The sequence below is a fragment of the Trichinella spiralis genome (assembly GCF_000181795.1).
Source record: "Trichinella spiralis strain ISS 195 chromosome Unknown Scfld9, whole genome shotgun sequence".
NCBI lineage: Eukaryota > Metazoa > Nematoda > Enoplea > Trichinellida > Trichinellidae > Trichinella > Trichinella spiralis.
The window spans coordinates 5,488,025-5,514,569 of NW_003526948.1; the positions used below are offsets into that span (position 1 = coordinate 5,488,025).

The window sequence follows — 26,545 nt, forward strand, 5'->3', positions numbered from 1 at the left end:
TAAATTTCAGATAAATTTTAAAGTTGTGCCAAATTTTAAAACCATTTTGCCGGTAAAAGTTATGATAGGAGTTAGTGTTTCGGTTACAATTTCTATAAATATTTATTGTCTGTGTGGGAGGAGCTTCGGAGGAACGCGTAAAAATTTAGGCGAAACTGAATTTCGACCAGTGGAAATTTTGAAAATGGAAAAAGGAAGAAAACAATTTTTTTCCGAAAATAACTGTTTTCCTTTGGTGCTGTGAAAAACTAAACCCCTTCTTCCAAAGATACCCGGAGTTATGGAAGGGGGCAATTTTCAAATTCCAAACCCCCCTGGAAAATTTTCCTAATAAAATTCCCTTCAATAGAAAGGAAATAATGCTTTTACATCAAAGCCCCCCATATGCATTTATTGACCCCGTGTACCACCAGTCAAACTTGACTCTGATGCTTGAAACTGTTTCGAAAGAGGGATTTGACTGCACTGATGATCATGTATCCATTTACTTTGCTGTCGTTCCAGAGAAGTGGATGGTAAATCCGGCAATCCTATTTTGGAAAGGAAAAGAACCTCCAAAAATTACTACCCGCCACGTTATAAGCGTCAGTTATGAGCAAACAGTTGAAGGAGAATGTGTGGAAAAACAATCAGAGATCCCGAAATTTGTTGAAAAGATGCCTCCTAGTGAATCAGCGGTGGATCAGCTTTTTGGTGACTCTAACATTGCAGAACTACCAGATGATATCATTAAAGGTGAATTAAGTAAAATTGATAAGAGCAAACGTTTGAAAACAGAATCTGGGCAAGTTGTGAATTTAAATAATAATGAAGCAACAAACAAGCAAGATTTTCAAGAAAATGAAACACCTCAAAATGAATTTGAGAAGCAAGCAAAAGAAGAAAAGAGCAGCATTATTACTGAGCACGAAAAAGAAAAAATGGTAGCAGGGAATGAAAGTGGTATATCAGAAGCTACAGAACAAATAAAAGAAAATACACCAGACAGTGCTAATCCCAAAGAAAATGACGCATCTAGTGGTGAATTGCAGAAAGAAAATCAAGTAATAAATTCAGCTGCTACCAAAGCGCTTTCTTCTGACAACAAAGAGAATGATACTGATAAACATAATCCAGACATATAATATTAATTGATAACAATTTTTCACATTATTGCTTACCGCTTAAAAATTTCTTTTAACAATATTTGGTGTAAAAATTTTTTATATATTAATAAAATTATTTTAATATGCTTGTTCTCATAGACCATGACAAATAATATACATTTTACTAGTATATTCAGACGTGCATTGGGAAAAATGCTGCATTGGCATAATTGAAAGTGAATTATATGTATGCATCCGATCATAGTCAATAATTGATGACGGTATTTATTCTTCTTATCACCGATGAACGCGTTACTATTCTGTTTTGCCTTGTTCTCATTGGAAAACAATTTGTCTTCCTATGTTACAATAGACCGCTCATTTATCAATTTCAATGAATATATTTCATTTTTTCAATTAAATAAACTTTCTATCTGTATTACAAAATGCACAAGCATACACGTGGTTCATCATATCAAGATCCATTAAAAAATAATATTAAATACATGGCTTGTGATGATGAAACTGTTAACGAAATAACTGAATATGATTCCTTAATCTACAGTGATTTATTGTGAAGCTGGGAAAGAAAACAAAATTGCTTTGGTATGTAAATTTGATATGTATGTAATAATTGACGACAACAATCAGTTTGAATTTGTGCAACTTCAACCAAATTAATCCAAATTCAGCACGTCAGTCATAAAATTAAATTGCATTATTTGGAATTTGTTTTTTAACATTTCTCATAAATCCTATTAAAAAATATTCAAAACTAATTAAACGTCGTTGATTTGAAAATGACTGAGAAATAAATGTAACCAACGCTGATTTATTCAAATTGAAAGCTGATCAAGATATCAATAGAACATATGAAGGGAAAATTGAGCACGAAAAGAGCAGGCACACTTAGATATAAAGTATCAGGTATGATAAACAATGACTTTGAATGGAAACTGAACAAATTCAGTCAGATCTGAAAATTTATAACATGTACTATAATAAAATCAAATAACCGAACAAAGTCAAATCTCTTTCATATAGCAACAATGGGCAATGAGCAATTAGACAACTAAACAATCGCCTTATTTGCTAAAAATATTATTGTGAGTCGATGTAAATTTGCATAGCAAACAGACGCTGCGCTGTTAGCATTATTTGATTTAATCTTACCGTCAACAATAAATTATTTCTTTTTGAAGATAATTTTTCAATTTAATCTTGAGAATGTAACATAAATTGTTAAATTTAGTGCGAAACTTGCAATTTAATATTGTTGCTGCCCGCTTGACATGCACAAGAACATTTTCAATAATCCACTGCTGATTGAATTATTCATAATTATTTTAAAAATATGCGTAAATTTATTTATGAAAAAGCATCCTATGTAATGATTTATTAAATGATCATCATTTGTTCATTTGATTCTTTTTTCATCTTTGAAATTGATTTAAATCGACCTCTGCTGTAATGAATGTTGTATTCAGAAACTGCGTTAACGACAAAACACAAAATCAAAATTGATAATATTAAAGGAACGTTTAAATAAATAGTTAATTTTCTTAACCTGCATGCAATATCAGTATAAAATATGAAAATTAGTTTTTCCATTTGACAATTCTAATTCAAGTTTCTTATTTTTAACCCATTCAATTTTATGTAATTTTGTATTTAATACTTCATTACTTCTTTGATCTTAAAATGCATTTTATTCTACTTCTGATCTAATGAATTATATTTTGCGTTTTGTTTGTTATTATTGTTGTTGCTATTGTTGCTAATAATTTGTACCTGAATATCTAATATTCGTAAAACAATTTGAAAATAATACCGCCAACGGTTAAAAGGAAATGTACAGTAACCGTGGTTTTTATTAATTTTCATATCTTTCCCAATAGAGCAACAGTTTAGAACCGTCATGATTTAACCAAAAAACGTCAGTAATTTTAAATTAATGGAATAGAATTAGCTTTAAACGTCAACGTAGCATTAAAACACATTACAGGTTATGAAGTTTTTTGATCTATGCAGACGGAAAATTATATTTTAAATTCAGATAATTTTAAAGTTGTGCAAATTTAAACATTTGCTGTAAAGTATGATAGAGTAGTGTTCGTTACAATTCATAATATTATTGTCTGTGTGGAGGAGCTCGAGGAACGCGTAAAATTAGCGAACTGAATTCGACAGTGGAATTTTGAAATGGAAAGCGAAGAAACAATTTTATCCGAAATAACTGTTTCCTTGTGCTGTGTAAAACTGACGCCATCTTACAATGATACCAGATGTATTGATGTGGCAATCTCAAATCCAACACCCTGGAAAATCTCCTATAAAATACACTCAACTAGAAGAAATATGCTTTACATCAAGCCACCATATGCATTTATTGACCCGTGTACAACAGTCAACTTGACTCTGATGCTTGAAACTGTTTCGAAAGAGGGATTTGACTGCACTGATGATCATGTATCCATTTACTTTGCTGTCGTTCCAGAGAAGTGGATGGTAAATCCGGCAATCCTATTTTGGAAAGGAAAAGAACCTCCAAAAATTACTACCCGCCACGTTATAAGCGTCAGTTATGAGCAAACAGTTGAAGGAGAATGTGTGGAAAAACAATCAGAGATCCCGAAATTTGTTGAAAAGATGCCTCCTAGTGAATCAGCGGTGGATCAGCTTTTTGGTGACTCTAACATTGCAGAACTACCAGATGATATCATTAAAGGTGAATTAAGTAAAATTGATAAGAGCAAACGTTTGAAAACAGAATCTGGGCAAGTTGTGAATTTAAATAATAATGAAGCAACAAACAAGCAAGATTTTCAAGAAAATGAAACACCTCAAAATGAATTTGAGAAGCAAGCAAAAGAAGAAAAGAGCAGCATTATTACTGAGCACGAAAAAGAAAAAATGGTAGCAGGGAATGAAAGTGGTATATCAGAAGCTACAGAACAAATAAAAGAAAATACACCAGACAGTGCTAATCCCAAAGAAAATGACGCATCTAGTGGTGAATTGCAGAAAGAAAATCAAGTAATAAATTCATCTGTTACCAAAGCGCTTTCTTCTGACAACAAAGAGAATGATACTGATAAACATAATCCAGACATATAATATTAATTGATAACAATTTTTCACATTATTGCTTACCGCTTTAAAATTTTTTTTAACAATATTTGGTGTAAAAATTTTTTATATATTAATAAAATTATTTTAATATGCTTGTTCTCATAGACCATGACAAATAATATACATTTTACTAGTATATTCAGACGTGCATTGGGAAAAATGCTGCATTGGCATAATTGAAAGTGAATTATATGTATGCATCCGATCATAGTCAATAATTGATGACGGTATTTATTCTTCTTATCACCGATGAACGCGTTACTATTCTGTTTTGCCTTGTTCTCATTGGAAAACAATTTGTCTTCCTATGTTACAATAGCCCGCTCATTTATCAATTTCAATGAATATATTTCATTTTTTCAATTAAATAAACTTTCTATCTGTATTACAAAATGCACAAGCAAACACGTGGTTCATCATATCAAGATCCATTAAAAAATAATATTAAATACATGGCTTGTGATGATGAAACTGTTAACGAAATAACTGAATATGATTCCCTAATCTACAGTAATTTTTGGTGAAGCTGGGAAAGAAAACAAAATTGCTTTTGTATGTAAATTTGATATGTATGTAATAATTGACGACAACAATCAGTTTGAATTTGTGCAACTTCAACCAAATTAATCCAAATTCAGCACGTCAGTCATAAAATTATATTGCATTATTTGGAATTTGTTTTTTAGCATTTCTCATAAATCTTATTAAAAAATATTCAAAACTAATTAAACGTCGTTGATCTGAAAATGACTGAGAAATAAATGTAACCAACGCTGATTTATTCAAATTGAAAGCTGATCAAGATATCAATAGAACATATGAAGGCAAAATTGAGCACGAAAAGAGCAGGCACACTTAGATATAAAGTATCAGGTATGATAAACAATGACTTGGAATGGAAACGGAACAAATTCAGTCAGATCTGAAAATTTATAACATGTACTATAATAAAATCAAATAACGGAACAAATGGAAATTTCAAAATAAAATTTTTCGACATTTTTCATTGAAAAAGCAAGTCTACAGCCCATGAAATTTCGCAGTTTTCGAGAATAACCTTGGTCCTCAAAAATGGGCTTCAGAGACGATTCGGTTTGTACAACAGAGACATTCATGCCGCTATCGTTTGCGTGGTTCTCGAGATATACGTTGAAAAGTATGAAGCTCCCCAATGTATTAAGATATGAGTATTGCCATAATTTTTAAACCGAGGAGAGGGCCAATGCCATACAAATCACTTTCATGATCACAGCAATTGGTACCGTTTAACCAGCCTTTAACAAGGGCCAATTCCAGACGAGAACGTTGTTCCCCTGAATACAACGTTCTTCATCTTTGTGTTATACCCCAGGCTATGCTTCGTTAGATTAGGGTGAATTTTCATATCTGTATCAGCTACAGATTGATATGATTTCTTATAGATGCTCATATGAAGATTGCCTTGAATGTCCCTTACACATTTTCAAACGACAGGGATGTATCGCCAACATTTTTATTTATAGCAACGTGCACTTCAGAGTAAAGCTAGAAAAGAGAAACTTGGATAACCTACAAACTGTGTACGATGTAATCCTGAAATTGGGACCATCATGTTTGCAGGATTTTCTACAAATGTAGATGAAGTAACTAAGAAGAAAGTGCACAACAATAAGCAAACAACATGCTACTGTGCAATTCTTCATCATAGACAGTAAATAAAATATCATTGCAGACTCAACTCGTACCATTCAACATCAATCATTAAAACTGTAAACGAATAACTGAACGTAGAACAAACAAATAAAAATTTGCATGGGGCTTCTCTTAAGAAAGCAAATAACAAGTGTTTAGGGCAGTTAGCAGTTATTTATTAGGATAAAAAATTCAAAGTTCTCAAAATGTGCGTGCCAAGTCCTTTAAAGAAGGCAAGTAGTAAAACTGCAAACTATTCTGAAACTGAAAACGGATTGGTGTTTGGTGAACGCTCTGCTCATAAAGCAAGATGGCGGTATCTCAGCCAATTGAGTAAAGAAAGCGAGTTCAGTGTTACTCATAAGACTATGTACACAAAAATGGATTAACACATTTGACAAACAAACTTTAGCAGCGTCATTTGACCTAGCGCAACTGCATTGAAGCTCATCCTTTTTTGTGAAAATAATTTTCCCATCATCTTGACAATGCGACATGAAAAATTCAAATTCAAGTTACAAATATAAAATATTAGAGCATCTCAAATTCAACTCCTCTTTAATGGACTAGTCCAATTAATTCACATCTAAAAAATTGCCAATAAACCGTTCATTAATATAATGATAAATTTTCAAGAGAAAAAAACAACAGACGCACAGTGTAACATAATTAAAACATCATCACAAGAATGCAACACGAAGCTTAAAATTTTGAACGACCATTAGACTTAAATGTTATGAAAATGTTATGTGATTTATAATAAAGTAATCTAATTACTGAATTTCTAAAAAAATTACCTATGAAACGCTTTCAAGTCAGAGTCAATGTATCAAAACCTCTTGGCACTTTATCCATTCTCAGTAATGTAATAATTATTCAGTTATGTTGCTATGCTTCAGCCTTGCAAGAATCTCTTTCGAATTCTATATTAAACTAATAATGATAACACAAAAATAATAGAACTTACAAAAATAAGCGTCCTTTAATAGTTGAAGTCTACAACCTTCTTATTTTACTTTCTTGAATTAGCCGTTTTTCATCACTGAGCTCTATTTATCTTCTTTTCGAGCTTTTCAAAAAATGACGACTTATTTTAACGCAATTGAAATAAACAAACAAGTCACCATGTGTTCAATCTTATCAGAAGGGATAAATCTTCAGTCACGGCAAAACTGTGATTTCAAATTACGTTGAAAAGGAAATAAATTCGATTTCACTTTTAGTTTCCATGAAATGGCTAATCTGCATTACAAAAAATCTGTAGCATTATTTATCGAAGCCCAACCATACTAAATCTCATCGTTGAATCACCTTATATACTGAAAATAATTTCAAGTAATTTACAAAATCAGAATTGTACATTATCATAAATAGATGTCTTCTAAATTGAGGAAGTAAAAAGATACTTCAGTTATAATTTTTAAAAAAGTTATTATATTTTTCAAACAAAAAATACAGTATAACAAACATACCTCCTTCTGCTGTTATTTAATCTGATGACAACAATTCTACAGTTGCAGTAAACTTTAAAAATTCTATTACCGTCATGCATGTCATGAAATGCACGGACAAATTTCAAATACAACTTTTAGAACGAAACGATGTCACGCTACGCGTTGACCACAAATGCAATAGCTCTGTATGGCAGAGTTAGCTTGTGTGTGCGTGTGTGTGTGTGTGTGTGATTTTACAGATAATGTAATTCTTCACAGATATTCCATTTTCTTATTTAGATTAGTAAATATTCTGCTTTGACTTTTGAAATTGTACAATAGTCCGCATTACAGAAATTTAACCTCAGGACAAAGTGTGCTACTTTTTCTACTGTAAATTGAATTGCTTTTCAAGAATTATGCTGAGTAGAAAAGATAAAATGTGTTCTGCTGTAAAACGAGAATATAACACGATTTTTTTATTTTACAGATTCTATTGTTTTTCAATTTTTATTGTTAATAAATTTAATTTCACAATGTGTATTTCACTGAATTGCACAATATCTTCTGCTCGATACTTCAACGCGGGGTAGATCCGATGTTGACATCAAAGGCATGTCGTATCAAAATTTAATTCTTTGTAAATTTCGCGTCGAACTCTGATTGGTTTAAAAATTTCATTGGTTTTTAAGCCGAATAAATTTCATTTGTTGTTGTTGAGATGAATTTTATTCGTTGTCGCAAACCTAAATTTTACTGGTTGTCATTGTAATGCGTTCTATTTGTCAAATTTTGGTTTCTTTTTAATGGTCACTTTTCTGATATTCAACGCATCTTAATAAATAAATTTGACATTTTAATTTTACATGTTGATTGTTTCTAATTATAGCATGTAAGAAAATTCTCTACCTTGCTGCCTATTGTTCGATAATATATCTATTTAACAGTAAAATGGCTATGCATTTCTATTAAAAAAAAACAACAGGATGCTTCGTTGTAAACATCCAACTGCCCACAAACAAATGCAAACATCTATCTATACATATATACACATGCTTGTGTGTTCATCTGCGGTGTATAATCCATGAAAAGAACAATTCGATTTGATATTTCTTGTAACAATGTTATGAACTGATGTTTTTACAAAAATGTTACAGCAAGAAATTCTAGAAACATGCATTTTAACCATGCTATATAATGAATATGGACTAAATTTGTGCTGTATAAACCCCTGTATAATTTTTTAAAATGTTTTTTTTCTTTCTCAATGACGTAGAGCTCTTAAGGCATACATAATATATTCTAATAAGCTGGTTAACCTGAAATGAATAATGGCTATTAGAATAAGATGTATAACGAATAGCAAATAACAGCTACTGGAATTAATTGCTTATTGATAACATTTAAAAGGCAAAACAATATGTCATATTTCCCAGAACCCCTGGACACTACTCGCGGAACCCCATTTGAGAAACGCTGACTTAGACAATCCTGATTTTCATTTACAAGTTTACTGTCAATGACATGGCCTTAAATTGTTGTTTGTTTTCGATTTTCCTTTTAATTTTGATGTGTAAAATCATTACTGGGCAATTATCATTCACATCGGTTAAAAATTTCCATGCCCTACGTAATATTTCAATTTGCCTCAACGTATGCTGTGGTTTTGTAATTACTGAATGTATGATTATGCGGACTATTTAATGTGAAAAAGTTTAAAGAAAACTTTCGCTCAAAGCCACATATATATATTGTTCAGTTTTGAAGTGCTGAACTCTTCCGCACTGCTTAGAATATAGCTACTGTTAAGCTAAAATTTGCATTTAAATATGTCTGAAATCCATTTGAGAGAAAATGTGTTGAATGGTAACGTTGAGTCAAACAGGTATGTTTATGTCATAACTTAACATAGAAAATACATTAACTTAATAAAACGTTATTTTACTTCACCCCTGTTGTACATAGGTCGCCGAGAATACGGAGAGAAGTTAAAATTCGCTGTACTGATCGTTTACCGGCGCTGCTGCTTACTGGCAAAGAATACCAAGACATTAGTGATGAAGCAGCATGGGTTGTTTCTTCATATAAACAAGGTAAATAAATTAGAAATTTCACTAGCAGTTGGATGTAGTTTATAATTTATCAGTTCCATCTTTTAGTGAGAATACGTTTCGTTGATATCTAAATGTAAAATTTTGCGTAGGTTATGGCATCATGGAATTGCGTAGCCCTAGTTTCGAAACCTACTGGCAGACGAGTGGTACGCAGCCTCACTTGTTGACATTGTACTTTAGGAGGCTATCTCTCGTCTCTCATTTGTGCATTTATTTGAATGCACCGGTTGACGACAGTTACACGCCGAAGAAACTTTCTATTAGGCGTGGGACGCAGCTGTGCGATTTGGTGGAAAACAGAATTGTTCATTTGGAAGATCAAAAAGGTTGGGCAGTGATTCCGTTGGCCGTTCCTAAAAGAAATTTCATCTCTGCGTTCATTATTCAAATAGCAATTTTGGAAAACAACTTAAATGGGCGTGATAGTTGCATTCGACAGTTAAGGATATTTGGCCCGAAGGATGAACGAAAAAGTGAAATCGATGAGCTAAATGAATTATTATTCTCATATTATCGTAATTTATGTTCATTTCGATAATTTGAAACTAACACAATGAGCAGGAATGTGATGTGAAAAAGCAGTGGAATTTCCTTGAAATGACTAACATTATTATGATTGTAGTTACAGTATACCATAAAGCAAGTATTAAAAGCATAATTGACTGGTCGTTGTGCTCAGTTATTTCTATACTTACTGACGAACAGTTGTTTTGTTGATAGAAATGAGTGCGAATTTTCAGCCGAGCTCTTTTAACCTGAAATCAATACTTCATGAGTCATCATCATTTCATAAGATGCAATTTCAAACATTAACATTGCTTGAAACAAAATTTTAAGTGCTCAAACAATTACCAACAAACAATTTTTATTCAAAAAATTGATATTATTCAGATTATAAAAGCAATCCGCAGATTGGACAACATAGCATTAATCAAATAAAAAAATAAGTACTCATTAATGACGAGGAATGCTTCGATCTCTTTTGGAACAAGTAACGACAAAACAATAAATATAAACAGATTTCACAGCTTTTCATTTTGTATTCAGTAGTTTTTCCTCTTCGACGATTTTATTATCTGCTTAAAATGATACAACTCTTCCCGCCAGCTATATAATTTATTTGGGATTCGATATGTTGATTCTGATGTTGATGCAGAGTCGTCTTCAAATTGCTGACCATGGTCTTTGAAAACCATCAATTCTTCGACGTTACCCAATGCAGACAAAATTGGAGGAGTGTAATCTTCATCACATGAAAAGTCGGATTCTTTCAGACGCAACTGATTATCAATACGTTGTTTTAATAACATCTACAAAACAAACGTACAAAAACAATTATTTTCTCAATGTCCAGCTTTTCCAATAAGCATCCGATTATATTTTTCTTTCCATTAAAATCCGCACATCAACCCCAAAATTTACCACAGCATTTAAAACCAAAATAAAAGCAATAACGTAACATACCTCTTCAGTAGTCAATTCATCAATGCTGCGGTTTTCCATAACTGTGTCACCTAAAACGAGATGAACCGCAATAAATTACAACTGAAAATTATAATATTAACAATCAAAAAATAAAGTTATAGGATGAAATTTTAGATGAACTCTTACCATTAAATCAACAGCAAACACTTTTCAAATAATTTAATACGAACCATAGGAATTTAAAAAAAGTAATCAAAAGACTTACGCAAAACAAATTCATAGTGAATAGAAATTATTATCAAGACGATATTCAAATTTTAATATTTTCCAAATTAATTAACACAGTAAAATTTTATACAAATTATTACTTACGCATCTCACGAAGGATAGCTAAAACTTCATTTTCCGGCTAAAATGATTAGAAATACAATTATTAGAAGCAATTAAAATGAAATCGTTGTTCTTACAATGGTAAACATTGAAGGTGAACTATAGCGTCGATCGTTTTCATTTATTGCTTTCGTCGAGCTTACCCTGTATTCAATAAATAAAAATTTTGAACTAACTAACACACTGCGCATAACAAATATCCCTACCGCATTAATTCGTCCTTAGGACTTTGTTTCACATCATCTACTTTCGCACATTTTTCACAACTGGCTTGCTCTCTTCCCAGTTCTTGTGTTTCCCAATCGTAAATCTTTCTTTCCACGGCGTTCAGCTTTCGCTTTACAAAAAATAAAATATTATAACCAGCAAATAATACTTTCGATGAGTGAAGTCCTATCATACCACCGTATCTAATTTCGACAAAACCGTATTCATTATATAAATTTTCCATTTCTTACTGTAAACTTGTAGTAACTAAACAAAATAAAATAATATAAAATCCGAATCTGAAATCAAACTTTCTACAATTAATATTTACTTCTTCATCAACGTCAACGTCAACGTCGTCTGAGTCGTCGCTTAATGCAACATTATCGTCGTTGACTTTGCCAGCATCATTTGCTACTGCTTCTTTTTTTCCTTCTTCCTCATCTGTTGCCTTTTCTTTGAGCTCGAGAACCAATATTTCTGCTTCTCGTGTTTCTCCATCGTCATTTATTTCCATTTTAACAACTTATAACTGCCTATCTTTTCAGAAAACTTTTTGATTGTCACAATACTAAAATCACAAAAAAGTAGCAAAAACAAGCAAAATCATCCATAATGAGATGTTCAACAAATTCATAAGTTCATACAGTAGCACTATTATGACCAATATTAAGGAACAGATAAATCAATAATGACAGTAAAAAAATTATAAAAAATAAATGCGACAAACACCAATAAATTAGTATAGTTGGTTGTTCTATTCTAAATCTATAAAATTCATTTAAAATAATGTAAACCTATTGAACAATATTCCCAGCATGCATCATTAATCGAAAGCAACCACATTTAATAAAAATTAATGACACTTTAAAAACTCATACTATACACAGTATAACATATGTTCAAGTTTAATTTTAAAAAAAGTTGTCAAACAAATTTACAATACATTGAAGGCGCCATTAAATTTTCATTAATAATAATATTTGGGAAATTATAATTATTTTTATAAAATACCGTAAAAAATAAGGTCCACGTGCAATATCGCGCATACATAGCTTACAGTAACTGTTTTGCGTTTCGTATTCGTTCAAGAAGGAGAATAAAGCAACAAAGCAAATAATTAGATAATTACAACAGAATGCCCTAATAATTCAGTTTAATCAGCAATTATATGTGAGCAAAAATCCAAGGCTAAAATTTAATGCATTGTTTGAAAAACTGTAAAAACATTGCTAATTGCGCTGTTTCCATTTTTTGTGCTTAGGTGAAATTCAAGACAACTAATTAGTAGCTGTTACTGACCCAAAATGTCATTCTTATAATAACAGCTAAAACAGATTTACAAGCTGTGCCATTTTTTATTTTATTTTATTTTACTTGTCCAGTAAATTTTTTCTGCTTTATTTTAATCCTTATCACAAAATAAGCCATTGTATAAAGCAGTCAAAGAATAATAGTACCTAACATTGTAAATACATGAAGAGAACTTGAACTTTGCATAACTATTTCTGTCTTATTGCACATAAACATGAATAGTGAGGCATAAATTTCTTCAAAGAAACTTACATTATTTATTTATATACTTGCTTAACTCAGATCTACAAACTACATAAATACTGCTCAGTATTAATTATATAAAATTGCCTCTTCCTTTTTTAAATAAAAAATTTTTTAATTTATTAGCACAATACAATGAAAAAATATGCATTATTTTGCAGACTATTTTACTGAGCGTTCAAAAAATGCTCACGCAAACAAATGTCTTTCAAAAAATTATTCTTAAAATTGTAATTAAAACTTTCCTCTCTGAAAATCGTTATTAGTAAAAGTTTTCCGTGTTACAATCTTTATAAATTAATCAAATAGTAATTTTCCTTTTAAATGTAAATCGGATTGGAACTGGGAAATGCGACAGGAAAAAGTTTGAAATGAAATGCTTAGCATTTATGACGCATTTATACTCACCAATGAGATGTTCATGTTTTTATCAATAATTTTTGCTTTTCAGTAGACATTCCATTTTCCCCAAGACATGTCTCCACAGAGTAATGATACTGGAGACGGTAATTTTGAATTGCTTCCGCTTGGAAAAAAACATCTAAAAATCATTGCACTGACAAAACAAAAATGAATACAAGTAATTCAAATGCTTCAATGTATGACCGTGATTATGTTGTCTCAGCAAGCCAATTAACCGTGAGTGTTGGCTGTATAACAGTTATGAACAGTGCATTGGTCATTGTATTGATATCCATGTTAAGCAGCGGTAGCAAAGAAATGGTATTTTTCCGAGGTAAGCATTGTTAACTGAAAACGGCGCAATAATTTTGCATTTTTTCTTCTTTTCATTAATTGTTATTAAAAGATATCGTTTGTTGAACAAAATACAACACTGAACCATATAACAGTGCATGGTATAATTCATTCAGTTGTTATATATTATCTGCAGATGAAAATTGAAAAAATATTAATTTCTTACACTATTAGTCAGCAGTTTTAGCTTTTTATTTGCCTTTTATTCAATTCATGCTCTGCAATTGTAAATGAAATGCAAATTTATGGATACCTGAAGAGGTAAATTAAAAGGTGAAGATTTATCATCAGAAAATTTTCCCTAAATGCATTCACATTTGCAATTAACTTCCAATAAAATATGTTTTCACCGAATTTATCACTTTCATTATAATACACTGGCATACTCAAATGTTTCGAATCGAATGAAAAGTGTAAAGTTTGTAGCATATTATTGAATAAATAAATCTTCTAACGTAACCCATAACACTAACTCTGAAAATAGAAATAAATTAAAAAAGCACAATTATTGTTTCATGGTGTGCATTGATTGAAAATATTTTTACAATTTACATTGATGATTTATTTTCTGATATTATTCCTCATTAATATGTTCTGAAAAATAAAAAATACTGCAATATTATTTAAATATTTATCTATAAAATGTTGCATCATATTTTTCTAATTATTCAGTAATAAGTAAAACAACCTTTTCATTTCAAGGATTCAAATAGCGTAAAATTGATTTTGATGCTTCTTTCACAGCTTCAGGACAGAAATAATCTAACAGCATATCAGCTTGACACGTATTAACAATAGCGTGACTGAGCTTTTTTACAATGCGTTCTAATCATTTGTTTGACTGCAACTTTCAATCAAAAATATTGACAGTTTCCACACCAAACGCCTATCTCATTTGTGTTGTCTGAAATGAAAAATTTTAATTTATCTGATAGCAGGCAAGAATGAGCTCATCGTCAATGTCATAATTAGAAGAGCAAATAAATTTAAAGTAAAATTTGTGATAATTGAAAAATAAAATAAATGAAAAGGAAAAATTGTTGCGTACGCTTTTATTTACAAAAATGCCAATACTACACGCCGCTATTATTTCTTTCAATAACTGCAGCAGTGTTTATCGTAGAGAAAATATGAATAATGTGCAAATTTGGAGCAATCAAGATTTTTGATAGACAAATCTTTTGTTAAATATATCTAAAAATTAGACTTTCGATGATCTGCTAAAAGCTAATAAAGTTGTCGTTCGATTTAATTTATAATTCATATAAATTTCAAATAAGTAATTTTTACAGTGATGTAAAGAAGGAACTTTTTTGTATGTATGTTTAGCTTTATGTATCAGCACCTTAATACTTGGTGTGGCTTATACAGCATCGGGAATACACCATTTTAATATTTTGAATGTGGGTGATTATGAAGTGACACCGTTAATTTGCTTGATGGAAACGACATTCATTTGTCTATATGAAGTGGGCGAAACTTCTGGTGCTTTGATCTTGCTTCTCATTTCTTTGGATCGACTTATTGTCATGACTTCCATGAGTCTTTACCAAAAGCTTACTCTTACCGTAACGGCTGCAGTGATGCAAGTTACGTATGCGTGTGGATTGACTGGGTTTCTTGGCGTTCTTGCTTACACGGCGCTAAGTGAAAGACGTTTTCATAAAATTTCATCATTATGCTTTCATGCAGACACCGTTTCAGAAACATATTACAACGTTCACGCTTATTTTCTACTCACCGCTCACTGGCTGAGCTTGATAATTTACATTGTTGCACTGATTGTCATGCACAAGAATAACAACATTTCCAGCGATTCTGTTCGGATGCACAGGTTGTTACGTGAAAAGAAAATTACTCAACGAATTTCGATGATCATTTTTTCTTCTGTCATCACACAGATTGTTCCAATGACGGCACTTGCTTCTAGCGCTGACACGTTGTATGACAACTTGGGCATGTATTTTTGGATTATTCATCCCCTGACTGTGCCGATTGAAATTATGCTCTGCTGTATGATGCGCTCAAATACTAAAAAGCTGTTGAAAAGTCGCTGGAACTATCTGCGAGGTCGAGTTCAAACAGTGACCATGAATGAAAGAAGTCATAAGGAAAGAACAATCACATCGTAAAATTGTCATTGTATTAAAAAAAGAACTTTCTCTGTTATGGACTCTATTTTAATTTATAAATTATCAATCATTATTGGCAATAAAGTACCAAAAATGATTCCCTATCATCTTATTACCTTACTTGTCAATTAATTCGAAAATGATTATCAATTGTAAATGTCGCTTGTGATAAAACTAAATATTTCATTATTGTCTGTCAACTGTTATGCATGTCTCATATAATGGCTAATTCTTATTAAAACGGAGCTTTTATTATCAATGCATATCAATGGAGAACATTGGAATAATACTTGCGTTTACAGTCATTATTTGCAGCATGAGACAGTCAATTTTAGATGAATGTGATTCGTATGAATTTAAGGAATCAACGATAGGCAGGCAATAACAGCAGCACTAATAAAACCTAAAGCATTTCCATGAAAGTAAATGTAATAAATTTTTGTTTCTCTACTTGAAAAATACCTGCAACAGGTATGGTAACAAGCCATGACAAAACTATATTGCGGAAAGTACCCCAATTTACACCTTCAACTTGGGATCTAAGAAATCCAACAATGACGACTGAGCCCACTTTGCAATGCGTTGTGCTGATCGGGACACCAAGTTTGCTGGCAAAGAGGACTGTACTTGCTGCACCCATTTCAATAGCAAACCCACTGAAATTAATTTTAAAAGTTACAGCTATAAAGCAAAACTTTTGAAAACAACGCATATTTTGACAGATTGATGTGCTATTTATAACAATAATAAGAAAATTAATGATCTTCTTTCAGGTTTTCAAAATCGCTTTGTCATATTTTATTAGACTAATTTTAGAAATTAAAAAATAAATCAGTACATACCTTGCTGGAGAAATCTGTGTCAACCCTTCGCCAACAGTATAAATTACCAGATGGCCCAATGTCCAAAAACCCACGCACATTCCAAATGCCCCGTAGAACATTAACCAAATAGGTGTTTCTGCAGTTTCAGACACGTACCCATCTCTGTAAATTACCCATATTCCAACCAAAGGTGCCATAGCATTGCTGAACAACGAAAAATTGTCAATATTTAAATAATGCAAAATATTTTCATACCTGACATCATTTCCTCCGTGCGCAAAACTGGCAAAGCAAGCACTGAGTACCTGAAGAGAACTGAACAGCTTTCCAATACCGGGAAAATCATCCTTTATGTGGCAAAGCAGCATTCTTTTCATCTGTTTAATGTAAATTCTTAAATTGAAGCGTAAAGCCGTTTTAATGCAATCATACTTTGGTTTTTAATTTTTGAATGATATTCACATCACTTTTGTTTTCTTCCGCTTGAACTGCTAAAGCATAATGTCATGTTTTAACACAACACATAACACAACTCTTTTCACTTTTTTTAAAATTAAACTTCTTACATATATAATGAAATTATTCTCAAAGTATTTCAATCTTTATGATGTTTTAATTTTTTAACTAAAGCTTATGTCATCATTACAAGCATAGATATTATTGTCATTTTTTGGTCTACATTATGAATAGGATCTGAAAATCTTCATTTGCTTAATTTAAAGCGGCTCAGCTTTTGCATAATTATCAACAAAATATACTTCAAAAATACTTTTTTTAAATGATAAAACATATTACAAGATGTTGGATGGGAAGTGACCATTTCAAGTGACTTCTGTGGACCAGGATAAATGTTTGCTCTTTTAGGGAGATAACACGTTTCAACTTTGCTCATTACGTCAAATATAGTTTCAATATTTCCTAAATGTTCAATAAACGACTTTTACAAAATCAGTATACACTGATATTATTTCAAAATGTGCATTTATTCTCTAGTAACGGAGCACAAAATTCCATTGTGCGCTATATTTGTTGCACTAATGCAAGCTTGCATAACATCCTCTTTATAACTGGTAAATTTATTGTAGCACAGAGAAATTAAAAAAAGAAATTGAACACAATACAAGTTAAAAAAAGCAAAAAAAATCCGGCATCATAATTTTTCAGTAGTACAAAGAGTTATTTTATGAAAAATTAAATGAAAAAATATTTTTCATCATGAACAATGATCTCAAAAAGTAAAATTTTCATATATCACGAAATTTTTCAATAATGTCATTTATAATGCTGCTGAATAACATCTCGTGAGAAAACTTTTATCAGCTTTATGGTATTTATAATTCCTGTGTAAATAAAATGCATTTACCTTGTTGACCATCTTGAACGCCGCTGTTGTACGAATGAAATGTATTTAAGCCACTGGAATTTGAATTAATTCCATTAATTGGATGTTGATTCTTCATAAAGGGATAATTATTGTCTGAAACGAGCAAGCTATTGGAATCAAACGAAGTCTGCAGGGAAATGAAATTCTTTTACTTTTTGGTGCTTCCATATTATAACTTATTAAACTTATGGGATTGATACTTTCAAATGCGTGATTTTCTTCTTGCTTTAGTAAATCAGCTTAAAAAAATAAATTTTAAAATTTATTCAAATCAAATCCAAATGAACTACTGGTGAGAGCTTTTCGCAACCGAGGAACGGCAAATAATTGAATTAATAATGCAACAATCAGTCCTCCGAATATGCTAGCCAGAATGCCACCCCAAAGTGGTACCTCGTCCAAATGCAGCACTAAGCAAGAATAATAAAAAATAAATTTGAGAAAATAGCATTTGTTCATTAATCATTTACATTTTGACCCGTCAAGAAACACAGATAGTAAATTTATTGAAACAACAGCAAAATACCAAATTGGCAATGAAATTAAGCCACACTTGATTGGATTTTTCTAAACAGTATTATTCATTTATTTGTGTATTAAAATGCAACATTGTTTAAACTGCACTTTTTGAATAAAATCTAATCCTTCTAATCACTTACCGCTGACAATACTGTACAGCGTATTATCAAATATAACATTGAAGAGATGAAACCAGATAAAAGAGGAGATATGAACCATGAGGCAACTAGAAAAACCAACCATGGAGAAAAACAAATGCCACTCTAAGATTATCAAGTGAGAATGAACTTACCTATGCGTCCAATTTCAATCCAGTCAATTCCTCTTGTTCCACGAAGTACTAGTGAAAAGCCTACCGTTGCACCGACAACACTATGAGTCGCTGACACCGGAAGCTTTAACAACGTGGCAACCAGTAGCCAGGATCCACAGCCTACAATTTGAATTGTAAGCTTGTTTGCATTTGTGAAATTTTACGCAGACCAGCTAATGTAGAAATCTGTCCTAACATTAACTGCTTCTCTGTATTGTTGTACAAATTGATGTCAACCACGCCTTTACGCATTGTATCCGTAACATTATAACCTGAAAGATTAAATTTAAATAATTTTAACTTATTTACTATGAAATAAGAATTTTTATTTTATTTTTGTTTGCTTCCAACTGCTATATAAAACATATATCAATATTTTTTGCACTCAGTCACAAATGCATATGTAGATGTTTCTTGTAGCAAAAGCAAATTTTTTGAGTATGAATTATTAATTCTTGTTGATTAGCAATCATTCATGTAGAGAAAATGTTTTGCAAGTGAAAAAGTTTGCTGCAAATGCAGACCAAAAATATACCTCCAGCATTGGTTGTGCTGAACGAAAGGCCAGAACCGCTTCGACGATGGTTTATGCATCAGTGAATATTACAGGAATTTTAATGCAACTGCTATTCAGAATAAATTTTTTGAAATTTTTAAAAACGTCAATTAATCAAATTTTCATGTTTTACTACAACTAAACCTGGTTAATATAAGAATCCCCATGATATAGAAAAAAAAATACTATAAATGATTAATGGGAAACGTAAAATTAGCATTATTTTTCTCATACTGCATGCTGGAACATGTATGCCATTACTGATATCATGGTTGAAAACTGGTTCAATTTATTATGATTTGCACTTGACAAAAATATTCTTTTGAAATATAAATATAAAGAAAAGCAATTAAAATTTTTTCTTAAATGTAGCAAGCACAAAAATGGGAACAGTAAACAAAACAAGCACTATGACATTTTATACTAGTTTCATCTATTTTGGCTTTAAATAAAGCATATATGAAAATGATTTCATTTACATTTTAAAAATGAAAAGAATGCCTTTGACATTACAATAAAAGCTATCTGTATGCAAATAGAAGCAATATTTTAAAGTGGGCATTTACTTTGTTCGAAGAAATATCTCCTTCACAAACTAATACTGAAATTTCATACTCTGAATTATGCAATTGCAAAAAAATAATATATAATCTGCTTCTGATAATGTAAAGTATTTTCATTACAAAAGCACATACCTATAAGAACGGCTCCAAGAGTTTCAAATATTGTTCCAAATATGTATGCATGGCGAAGTGTGAGCACTTTTGATCCCACGCTGGTTCCAAAATTGTTCGCCGTATCGTTAGCACCAATAGCGTAAGCCAAAATTAGAGCTATTATAAAAGCGACAATCAGTATCCAAAGTGTCTGAGATTGAAACTGCTCCAAATCCATGACGGATTAACAATGTAAATTGTCCTTTGACAAATAGAGAAAACTGCAAATTTATGGCTTAAGCAGAGATGTTTCAACAATGCCACAAGCTGCACCCTAAAAATACAATTAATTTGATAAAAAAAGTAGAAGCCGTTAAATAAATTAACATGATCAGTAATTAATGACACATGTATAATTAAGTGAGTGATATTTATTTTATCAAATTAAAAATATGTACTAAAAGCAACAAAGTCGACTAAAATTTCACCGACAAATGCTCAGTGACATTTATAATGCACATTTAAACGTCTTCAATAAATATAGCTTAACCAGAGTTGATAAATTATTCGATGAAGTGAAAAGTGCAATTTCGTAACTTTTATGCACCAGTTTGATAGGAAACATTTGATTAAAAATCTTTTTTCATTATTTTTTAAATATATTTTGTTGACATTTCGCTGAAATATTGCAGTAAAAAGTTCAATAAGCTTAAATATGATTTATAACTTTTGACTGATTTTTTTGAAATCGATGATGATACATTTTTGTTGACACGCAAAAAACTCTTAATTTGATTAATTAATTCTTCTTTTATTAACATTAATTTTTTAAACCAAAAAGAAACAAAACAAAATGAACGAGAATGAAAGTAAATTTCATGCTGTTAGAAGCTTTTGAATGTAGCAATGAAATGTAGCTTATTGTATGTTTACAAATTTGGTTATGGAAATTTCAAATTTTAATCAAACGCTCATCGAAACTGCGCTCAGTAGCCAAATAATGAATCAATCGTTCGAAAATATATAAAATATGCTTTTCAATAGTGTAAAAGAGAAGAGAGTCGTAAACGAAAATGACCATGCATTTTGAAGTGACATAGCTATATTATCGAATGATAAAGCTGACAAAAATTAGCCTTCTTCACTGAAGCTAAGTTGAGTATGTGAAGAATGCTTGTGAAGCAAAATTAATGCAAGAAACAGCAAGTAAATAAGCTTGGCAATGGAATTAAAAATAAAGTTTTAATCACATCACCTACCGATAAGTGTAGCTTTTCTTAACTGAGCTAAACTTACTGAACTTTCAGTGCTATGCATTTTTTCTGAGAATCAGTCAATCGATCATCATTTCAAGTGGCCTTCATAAAGCTTTAACTTCTGTGAGTGACAAAGCTGGCCAGCTGTTTGTAAAAAGCCAGTTTACTACTAGCTTGTAAAACGGATTGGCAATAATTCAGAGCAGAACGGAATAGCCAGTCAAATTCCAGTCAAATTGCCAATAATGCATCCGGTAAATTTTGTTGACGTAACCGGATATTATAGACAAAAATATGGGTGTGCTGAAATTTATTTTCTTTTGTATGTTTGCTATGAAATTAGCTGACTTGTTCATCTCATATTCAAGTGAACACACGCACACACATTTGGTTGCATTAATATTTATTAAATACTCGAAAGCAATTAATTTTCCAATGCCTTGATAATCATGCAAATAAATAATGACAACAATTTGCAAATCTCTGTGATCTGTGACTTTCAGCGCTTATTTTCTGAACAATCAAACAATATTGCTTGTGCTATGAAATTGCTCTCAGCTATTCATCGATTCATTCAAGCTTGTGTGTGTATGTTCGTTCGCTTGTGCGCGTAGGTGTTTGTAAAATAAACATTAAAACTCATAATTCTACACATACAGTTCAAACTACTTACTATAACTAGAGTTGTCTGCTTTAAGTATGCAATCAGCCTTTGATACAGCCAATGTGATAAGCATCTGATAGGAGAAAGAACATAAAAGCATCTTTTAATTTAAGCATTAAATTAATAAAAACAAGAAATAAATTATACATAATTTAATAATAATAATCATAAAATACTTAATCTGCTAAATGAAAATACCAGAAATACTTCCACACGCACCTGCGTTTGTGTCAGTCGGATTGCTATAAAAATTTTATTCATGAAAATAAAGTAAAATAAGGTGAATAAGTGATAATCTACAGTTCATAAATTTACATTTATTTTTGAATACAATTTTGATGTGCGGCATTGAAAAAGAGAATAAAACAAAAAATGACAATATTTTCTGCCGTAGGTCGTCAGTTGCTTTTATTGTTTGTTCAATAATGTAAGCTTGCAGTATTTTCAAGGAAAACAGGTCGACTCAGAATTGCATTTTTCAAACTGTGCAACTTGCACTCTTTATTAAATGTTGTAATCACTGGCAATCGAGTGATCAGTGCTTTTAATAATTTACAGTTTTTTTTAATTTTTTCACAACCACTTCACAACTGGTCGAGTAATAATTCACAAAAAAAGGATCAATATTTGTCTGAGATATGTAAATTTCTTTAACAATTGCAAACTGTTGAAGAAATTTTTTCTGTAAATTGATTATGATTTAAATAAATCTACTTGTATGACAAAAGGAAAAACAAAACTGTAATTCAACATATGATGAATTTAATGCTTTACTTGTTGAATTGCATTTTGAAGAACACGATTTGAACTTAATTAAAACTGACACCACACAGATACACTCACTGTGATAAATATTTTGCAAAAACAAAAAGCAAGCTCTTTTTACATAAAAACATATATAAATTGTGATTTAAAAAAATTAAACAAAATGACATCATGCCAAATTCAACATCTTCTAATCTAAGAACAAAGTTCAAATAGTGTACTGTGATGAAGTCAGTGATGATCAAGTAAATCAATAGTGAAAAATATTATCTTGTTGTTGATCTTGAAATTATTAATGTTTCAACATTAATGTTCTAATATTGAAGTGTAAAACAAGCTTTGATGGTTGAACTCATCACCAGTTCTAATCTATATACAGTAATGATGGCGTTGCCAAACCTTTGTCATTGCCTGACCAAATCGAATCCGAGCTCACCAGTGGTCACCAATGGTCGCAGTATTGCAAAAAATGCAAATCCATCTTCGCCTACTATTCAGCTATTTTACGACAAACTAGTTGATTGAAATTAAATGAAGCTTATCTAACTGCAATTACATTTTTACTGCTAAATTGAATACAGTCTTTTCTTCTACACTTTCTCTCTTAATAATAATAATTTAAAAACAACTTATTTTCAAAGCTGAAAATCTCACCAATTGACAGTCAGTTTATTGTCTTTTGTTTAATTAAAGCATTAAATTTGGATGCAAATTTGACATGGCAAAAAATTGTCATAATTATGTTTTTACAACCTAACAAATAAAATAAAAGTTATAAAGTAATAGATCCCATCCCCAGCTATTCAGAATCAATTGTTATTTGTAGGTGCATGTGGACTTATCATCACTGATGCATAATTCAATAATGAAAGTTGCTCATTGCAAATATGCATTCACAGTAGTGAGTGTTTTTTGCTGTCAAAGTTGTGAGGAAATGTCAATTTCTCCATTTGAAGCAGTTTCATTTACGACAAAATAGAATAATTTTATTCTGTAAGCAGTTTTGCCGAATGTAATAAAAATTATTTACAACACATTACGTACATGCAAATGTTGACAGTTGAAGTTCAATACTGATGTGCTAAAGTTGATTTAAATGTTGAAATAATTTAAACAATACAAATTGTTCGAGTTGCTTTTAAAGAAAAAAGATATGCACAACTTGATGTGAAGCCAGTAGGAATAACCCCTAACCAAAATCCACACTTTCCCAACACTAAGCATACTTACTTACGAATGTACGTTTCGCAAGTTTCCTTGAAATGGCACCAAACTTCTCAACTATGCTGAAGTGAAATGGCTTTTCAATTTGAAGTGTCTAACATATTTTTCAAATTTTCCCCCTGTTGATTATTATTCAGACAATTTTCAAATTTTTGCCAAAGATAAGTTGATCTATTTACAGCGATTGGAATGTCAATTTTTAAAATTTATTTCAACTGCATCGTCCAATTGAATGCCAAATAGAAGGTCAGTTGTGTGCATTTATGCAACTTTGTAAAAATTGTTCCAAAGTGAATTTTTGCAAAATTAGAGAAAAGCATGCGCTGAATGCTTCCACTTTTGACCAGAACATCATAACGATGACAAACAAATCGCACAACATGAGTATTTTAAATTCAAAGAAATCAACGAAGCAATAGAATAATAGAATAGGGAAAGATTTGAATAAAGTATTAACAAGAAACCCGTACCGTATGAACGTTAATTATGAACGCTGTAAACTGTGGAACAACTGTACAGTATATTTTGTTTCGTCTACAATTTTCTTGGTAAACTTTTAAAAGTAATAAAAAAAATACAACTTTCTTGTTTTTAAAATTAAGCACTACCAGTGCAAATAAATGAATAAATAAATAAATAAGAATACATTTCCGGTACTTGCAAACTACGTATGAGAAGTATCAAAAAAGCAGAAATGAAAAAATATACAACATTGTGTTGCAACTAGTTGTCAAATTGACTTGAAAGCAGTAGCTTGAAAGCGAAGATGAAAATGCATCAACAGCTCAATCAAAGCAAACTGATAAACAGTTGGAAAATATTTGCTGATTTTCTTCGTGGATTAAGAAACAGCAAAAGAAAAAAGGCATACAATTGACACATGAAGCAGCTTAATGATGCTTTGCAAACACAATCACTGCTTCCAATACCAGCTCGAACGTCACTTTTCGTAGATGAAAAAAAAGAAGACATTCATTAAACACAATGCAACAACTCAACTCGGTTGTTCAAATTCTTTTTTCTTTCCAGTTTTTCTCAGAAACTCCCATCATTAATTAATGCTAATGATGTTTCTTGCTTGATTAATTCAACATAATTGACCCTCAAATATTGAATTTCATTCCACTGGAAAATTATTTGAAGTGGAAAATTTATTCAGTAAATATTAATTAATTAATTAATTATGAATTCGACTAAAATCAACAATCATTCAACTGTTGACGCATGTTGACAAGTTCGATTTCGTTTATATGATCTTTTATGGAAATTTCATTACAAAATTGAAGAAATATGCACGTACCTGGTGTCTGGTACTTCGGTCTGATTGGTTGATGAAAGTGGTGAAAGTGTACAATTCTTTTTATTCAACTGTTCGACAAATTTATTTTGCTTATCATCTGCGCACTGTTCCCATTGAACAAATATTGCACTTTTCATTTCTTCAACTGCGAAGATTAATTTATACCCAGCATCCCGGAAAATGCAAAGACGAATAATAAATTTGTTTTGCAGATTTAAGTGAAATCTGCAATTAAAGCAAAATAAAAAACAACAAGAAAAAATCATTGACACAGATCGCCCAAATTTGATAATATAATCGGTTTGTTTGAACTGAATTTTCTACTGAAACTTTATTCCGTTTCAAACTGCTTCATCTGCACATTTCCTGTTCTCTCGAGTCGCTGATCAGAGCAATTTAGCACTTGCGGCTACAGATTGAATCAGCATTACAAATAAGTTTTTCGAACATCTGCACCCTTGAAGTTCAAGAAGAGAAAAACAAATGCCCACTGCCAAATCTGTTGACACGAAGCAAGGCTAATTTCCGACATCACATGTAGTTTAGGTTATTGACATTGTTCCACATGCAAATACTTCTCATGTGAAAAAATAACGACAACAACAATAACAACAACAACAACAATTTTTTCTTTTATTTTTCTTATCATTACAATTTTCTGTTGAATAATTCGAGTTTTCATTCAACATCTTGTAACTGATTTGAAATCATTCCAAATTATTATTATTGAACTTTCATACACCTACTGAAACAGTTTCAATTGAGAAACACAATTTATTAATTTCAAAATTCCATTCACTTCAATTATTTCATTTTTATCATTTCATCTAGTCGCAAAAACTTACTAAGTTAGCAATAAATGAAATGATAACTTTCAAACTTTTATAAAAAATATCTTCAAAAATTCATTTATAACATGTGAGTACTTGACTATCGAATTATTTACAGTACTGTAAATTTTTTAACACAATTACTCTTCCAATTTCTATTTTTGAGGTATGTCTAGTTCAAATTGAGTAGATATTGTTAGTAAATGAAATTTTTTAAAGCTGTTACGAATATTCATTGACAGTATTGCATGTCTGCTATAAACAATGGGCAGTTGTTTAAATTCAAAATTCAATTATTCTAAGAAACGTAACTTAGCACAAATAATAATTTTTCAACAACTACCATTGTACA

At 31.0% G+C, this 26,545-nt stretch overlaps 8 protein-coding genes across 8 annotated transcripts; 4 read left to right on the top strand and 4 right to left on the bottom strand.

The window, feature by feature from the left end:
• Nucleotides 1-359: 359 nt before the first annotated feature.
• Nucleotides 360-1,124, top strand: Tsp_11952 (hypothetical protein). The gene has a single exon (XM_003372153.1). The coding sequence runs from the start codon at nt 360-362 to the stop codon at nt 1,122-1,124; it is 765 nt and encodes a 254-aa protein (XP_003372201.1).
• Nucleotides 1,125-3,287: 2,163 nt separating this feature from the next.
• Tsp_11953 (putative MSP domain protein) lies at nt 3,288-4,202 on the top strand. The gene has a single exon (XM_003372154.1). The coding sequence runs from the start codon at nt 3,288-3,290 to the stop codon at nt 4,200-4,202; it is 915 nt and encodes a 304-aa protein (XP_003372202.1).
• An 884-nt stretch (nt 4,203-5,086) lies between these two features.
• Nucleotides 5,087-5,332, bottom strand: Tsp_11954 (hypothetical protein). Its single transcript, XM_003372155.1, has 2 exons — nt 5,275-5,332; nt 5,087-5,139 (listed from the first exon to the last, which is right to left on the bottom strand). Exons 1-2 carry the CDS (start codon nt 5,330-5,332, stop codon nt 5,087-5,089), a joined length of 111 nt encoding a protein of 36 aa, XP_003372203.1.
• Nucleotides 5,333-9,150: 3,818 nt separating this feature from the next.
• Nucleotides 9,151-9,973, top strand: Tsp_11955 (anaphase-promoting complex, subunit 10 (APC10) superfamily). Its single transcript, XM_003372156.1, has 3 exons — nt 9,151-9,206; nt 9,287-9,414; nt 9,525-9,973. Exons 1-3 carry the CDS (start codon nt 9,151-9,153, stop codon nt 9,971-9,973), a joined length of 633 nt encoding a protein of 210 aa, XP_003372204.1.
• Nucleotides 9,974-10,478: 505 nt separating this feature from the next.
• Nucleotides 10,479-11,974, bottom strand: Tsp_11956 (hypothetical protein). The gene is made up of 6 exons (XM_003372157.1): nt 11,789-11,974; nt 11,457-11,587; nt 11,328-11,394; nt 11,233-11,269; nt 10,900-10,949; nt 10,479-10,745 (listed from the first exon to the last, which is right to left on the bottom strand). The coding sequence occupies exons 1-6, from the start codon at nt 11,972-11,974 to the stop codon at nt 10,479-10,481; spliced, it is 738 nt and encodes a 245-aa protein (XP_003372205.1).
• A 1,610-nt stretch (nt 11,975-13,584) lies between these two features.
• Tsp_11957 (hypothetical protein) lies at nt 13,585-15,902 on the top strand. The gene is made up of 2 exons (XM_003372158.1): nt 13,585-13,750; nt 15,100-15,902. The coding sequence occupies exons 1-2, from the start codon at nt 13,585-13,587 to the stop codon at nt 15,900-15,902; spliced, it is 969 nt and encodes a 322-aa protein (XP_003372206.1).
• Nucleotides 15,903-16,258: 356 nt separating this feature from the next.
• Nucleotides 16,259-20,392, bottom strand: Tsp_11958 (sodium-dependent phosphate transporter 1-A). Its single transcript, XM_003372159.1, has 12 exons — nt 20,194-20,392; nt 19,107-19,214; nt 18,922-19,062; nt 18,770-18,892; nt 18,401-18,520; nt 18,263-18,349; nt 18,090-18,203; nt 17,496-17,644; nt 16,982-17,103; nt 16,745-16,930; nt 16,365-16,558; nt 16,259-16,305 (listed from the first exon to the last, which is right to left on the bottom strand). The coding sequence occupies exons 1-12, from the start codon at nt 20,390-20,392 to the stop codon at nt 16,259-16,261; spliced, it is 1,590 nt and encodes a 529-aa protein (XP_003372207.1).
• A 3,483-nt stretch (nt 20,393-23,875) lies between these two features.
• Tsp_11959 (hypothetical protein) lies at nt 23,876-25,500 on the bottom strand. The gene is made up of 4 exons (XM_003372160.1): nt 25,364-25,500; nt 24,534-24,597; nt 24,074-24,157; nt 23,876-23,920 (listed from the first exon to the last, which is right to left on the bottom strand). Exons 1-4 carry the CDS (start codon nt 25,498-25,500, stop codon nt 23,876-23,878), a joined length of 330 nt encoding a protein of 109 aa, XP_003372208.1.
• Between the last annotated feature and the right edge of the window lie 1,045 nt (nt 25,501-26,545).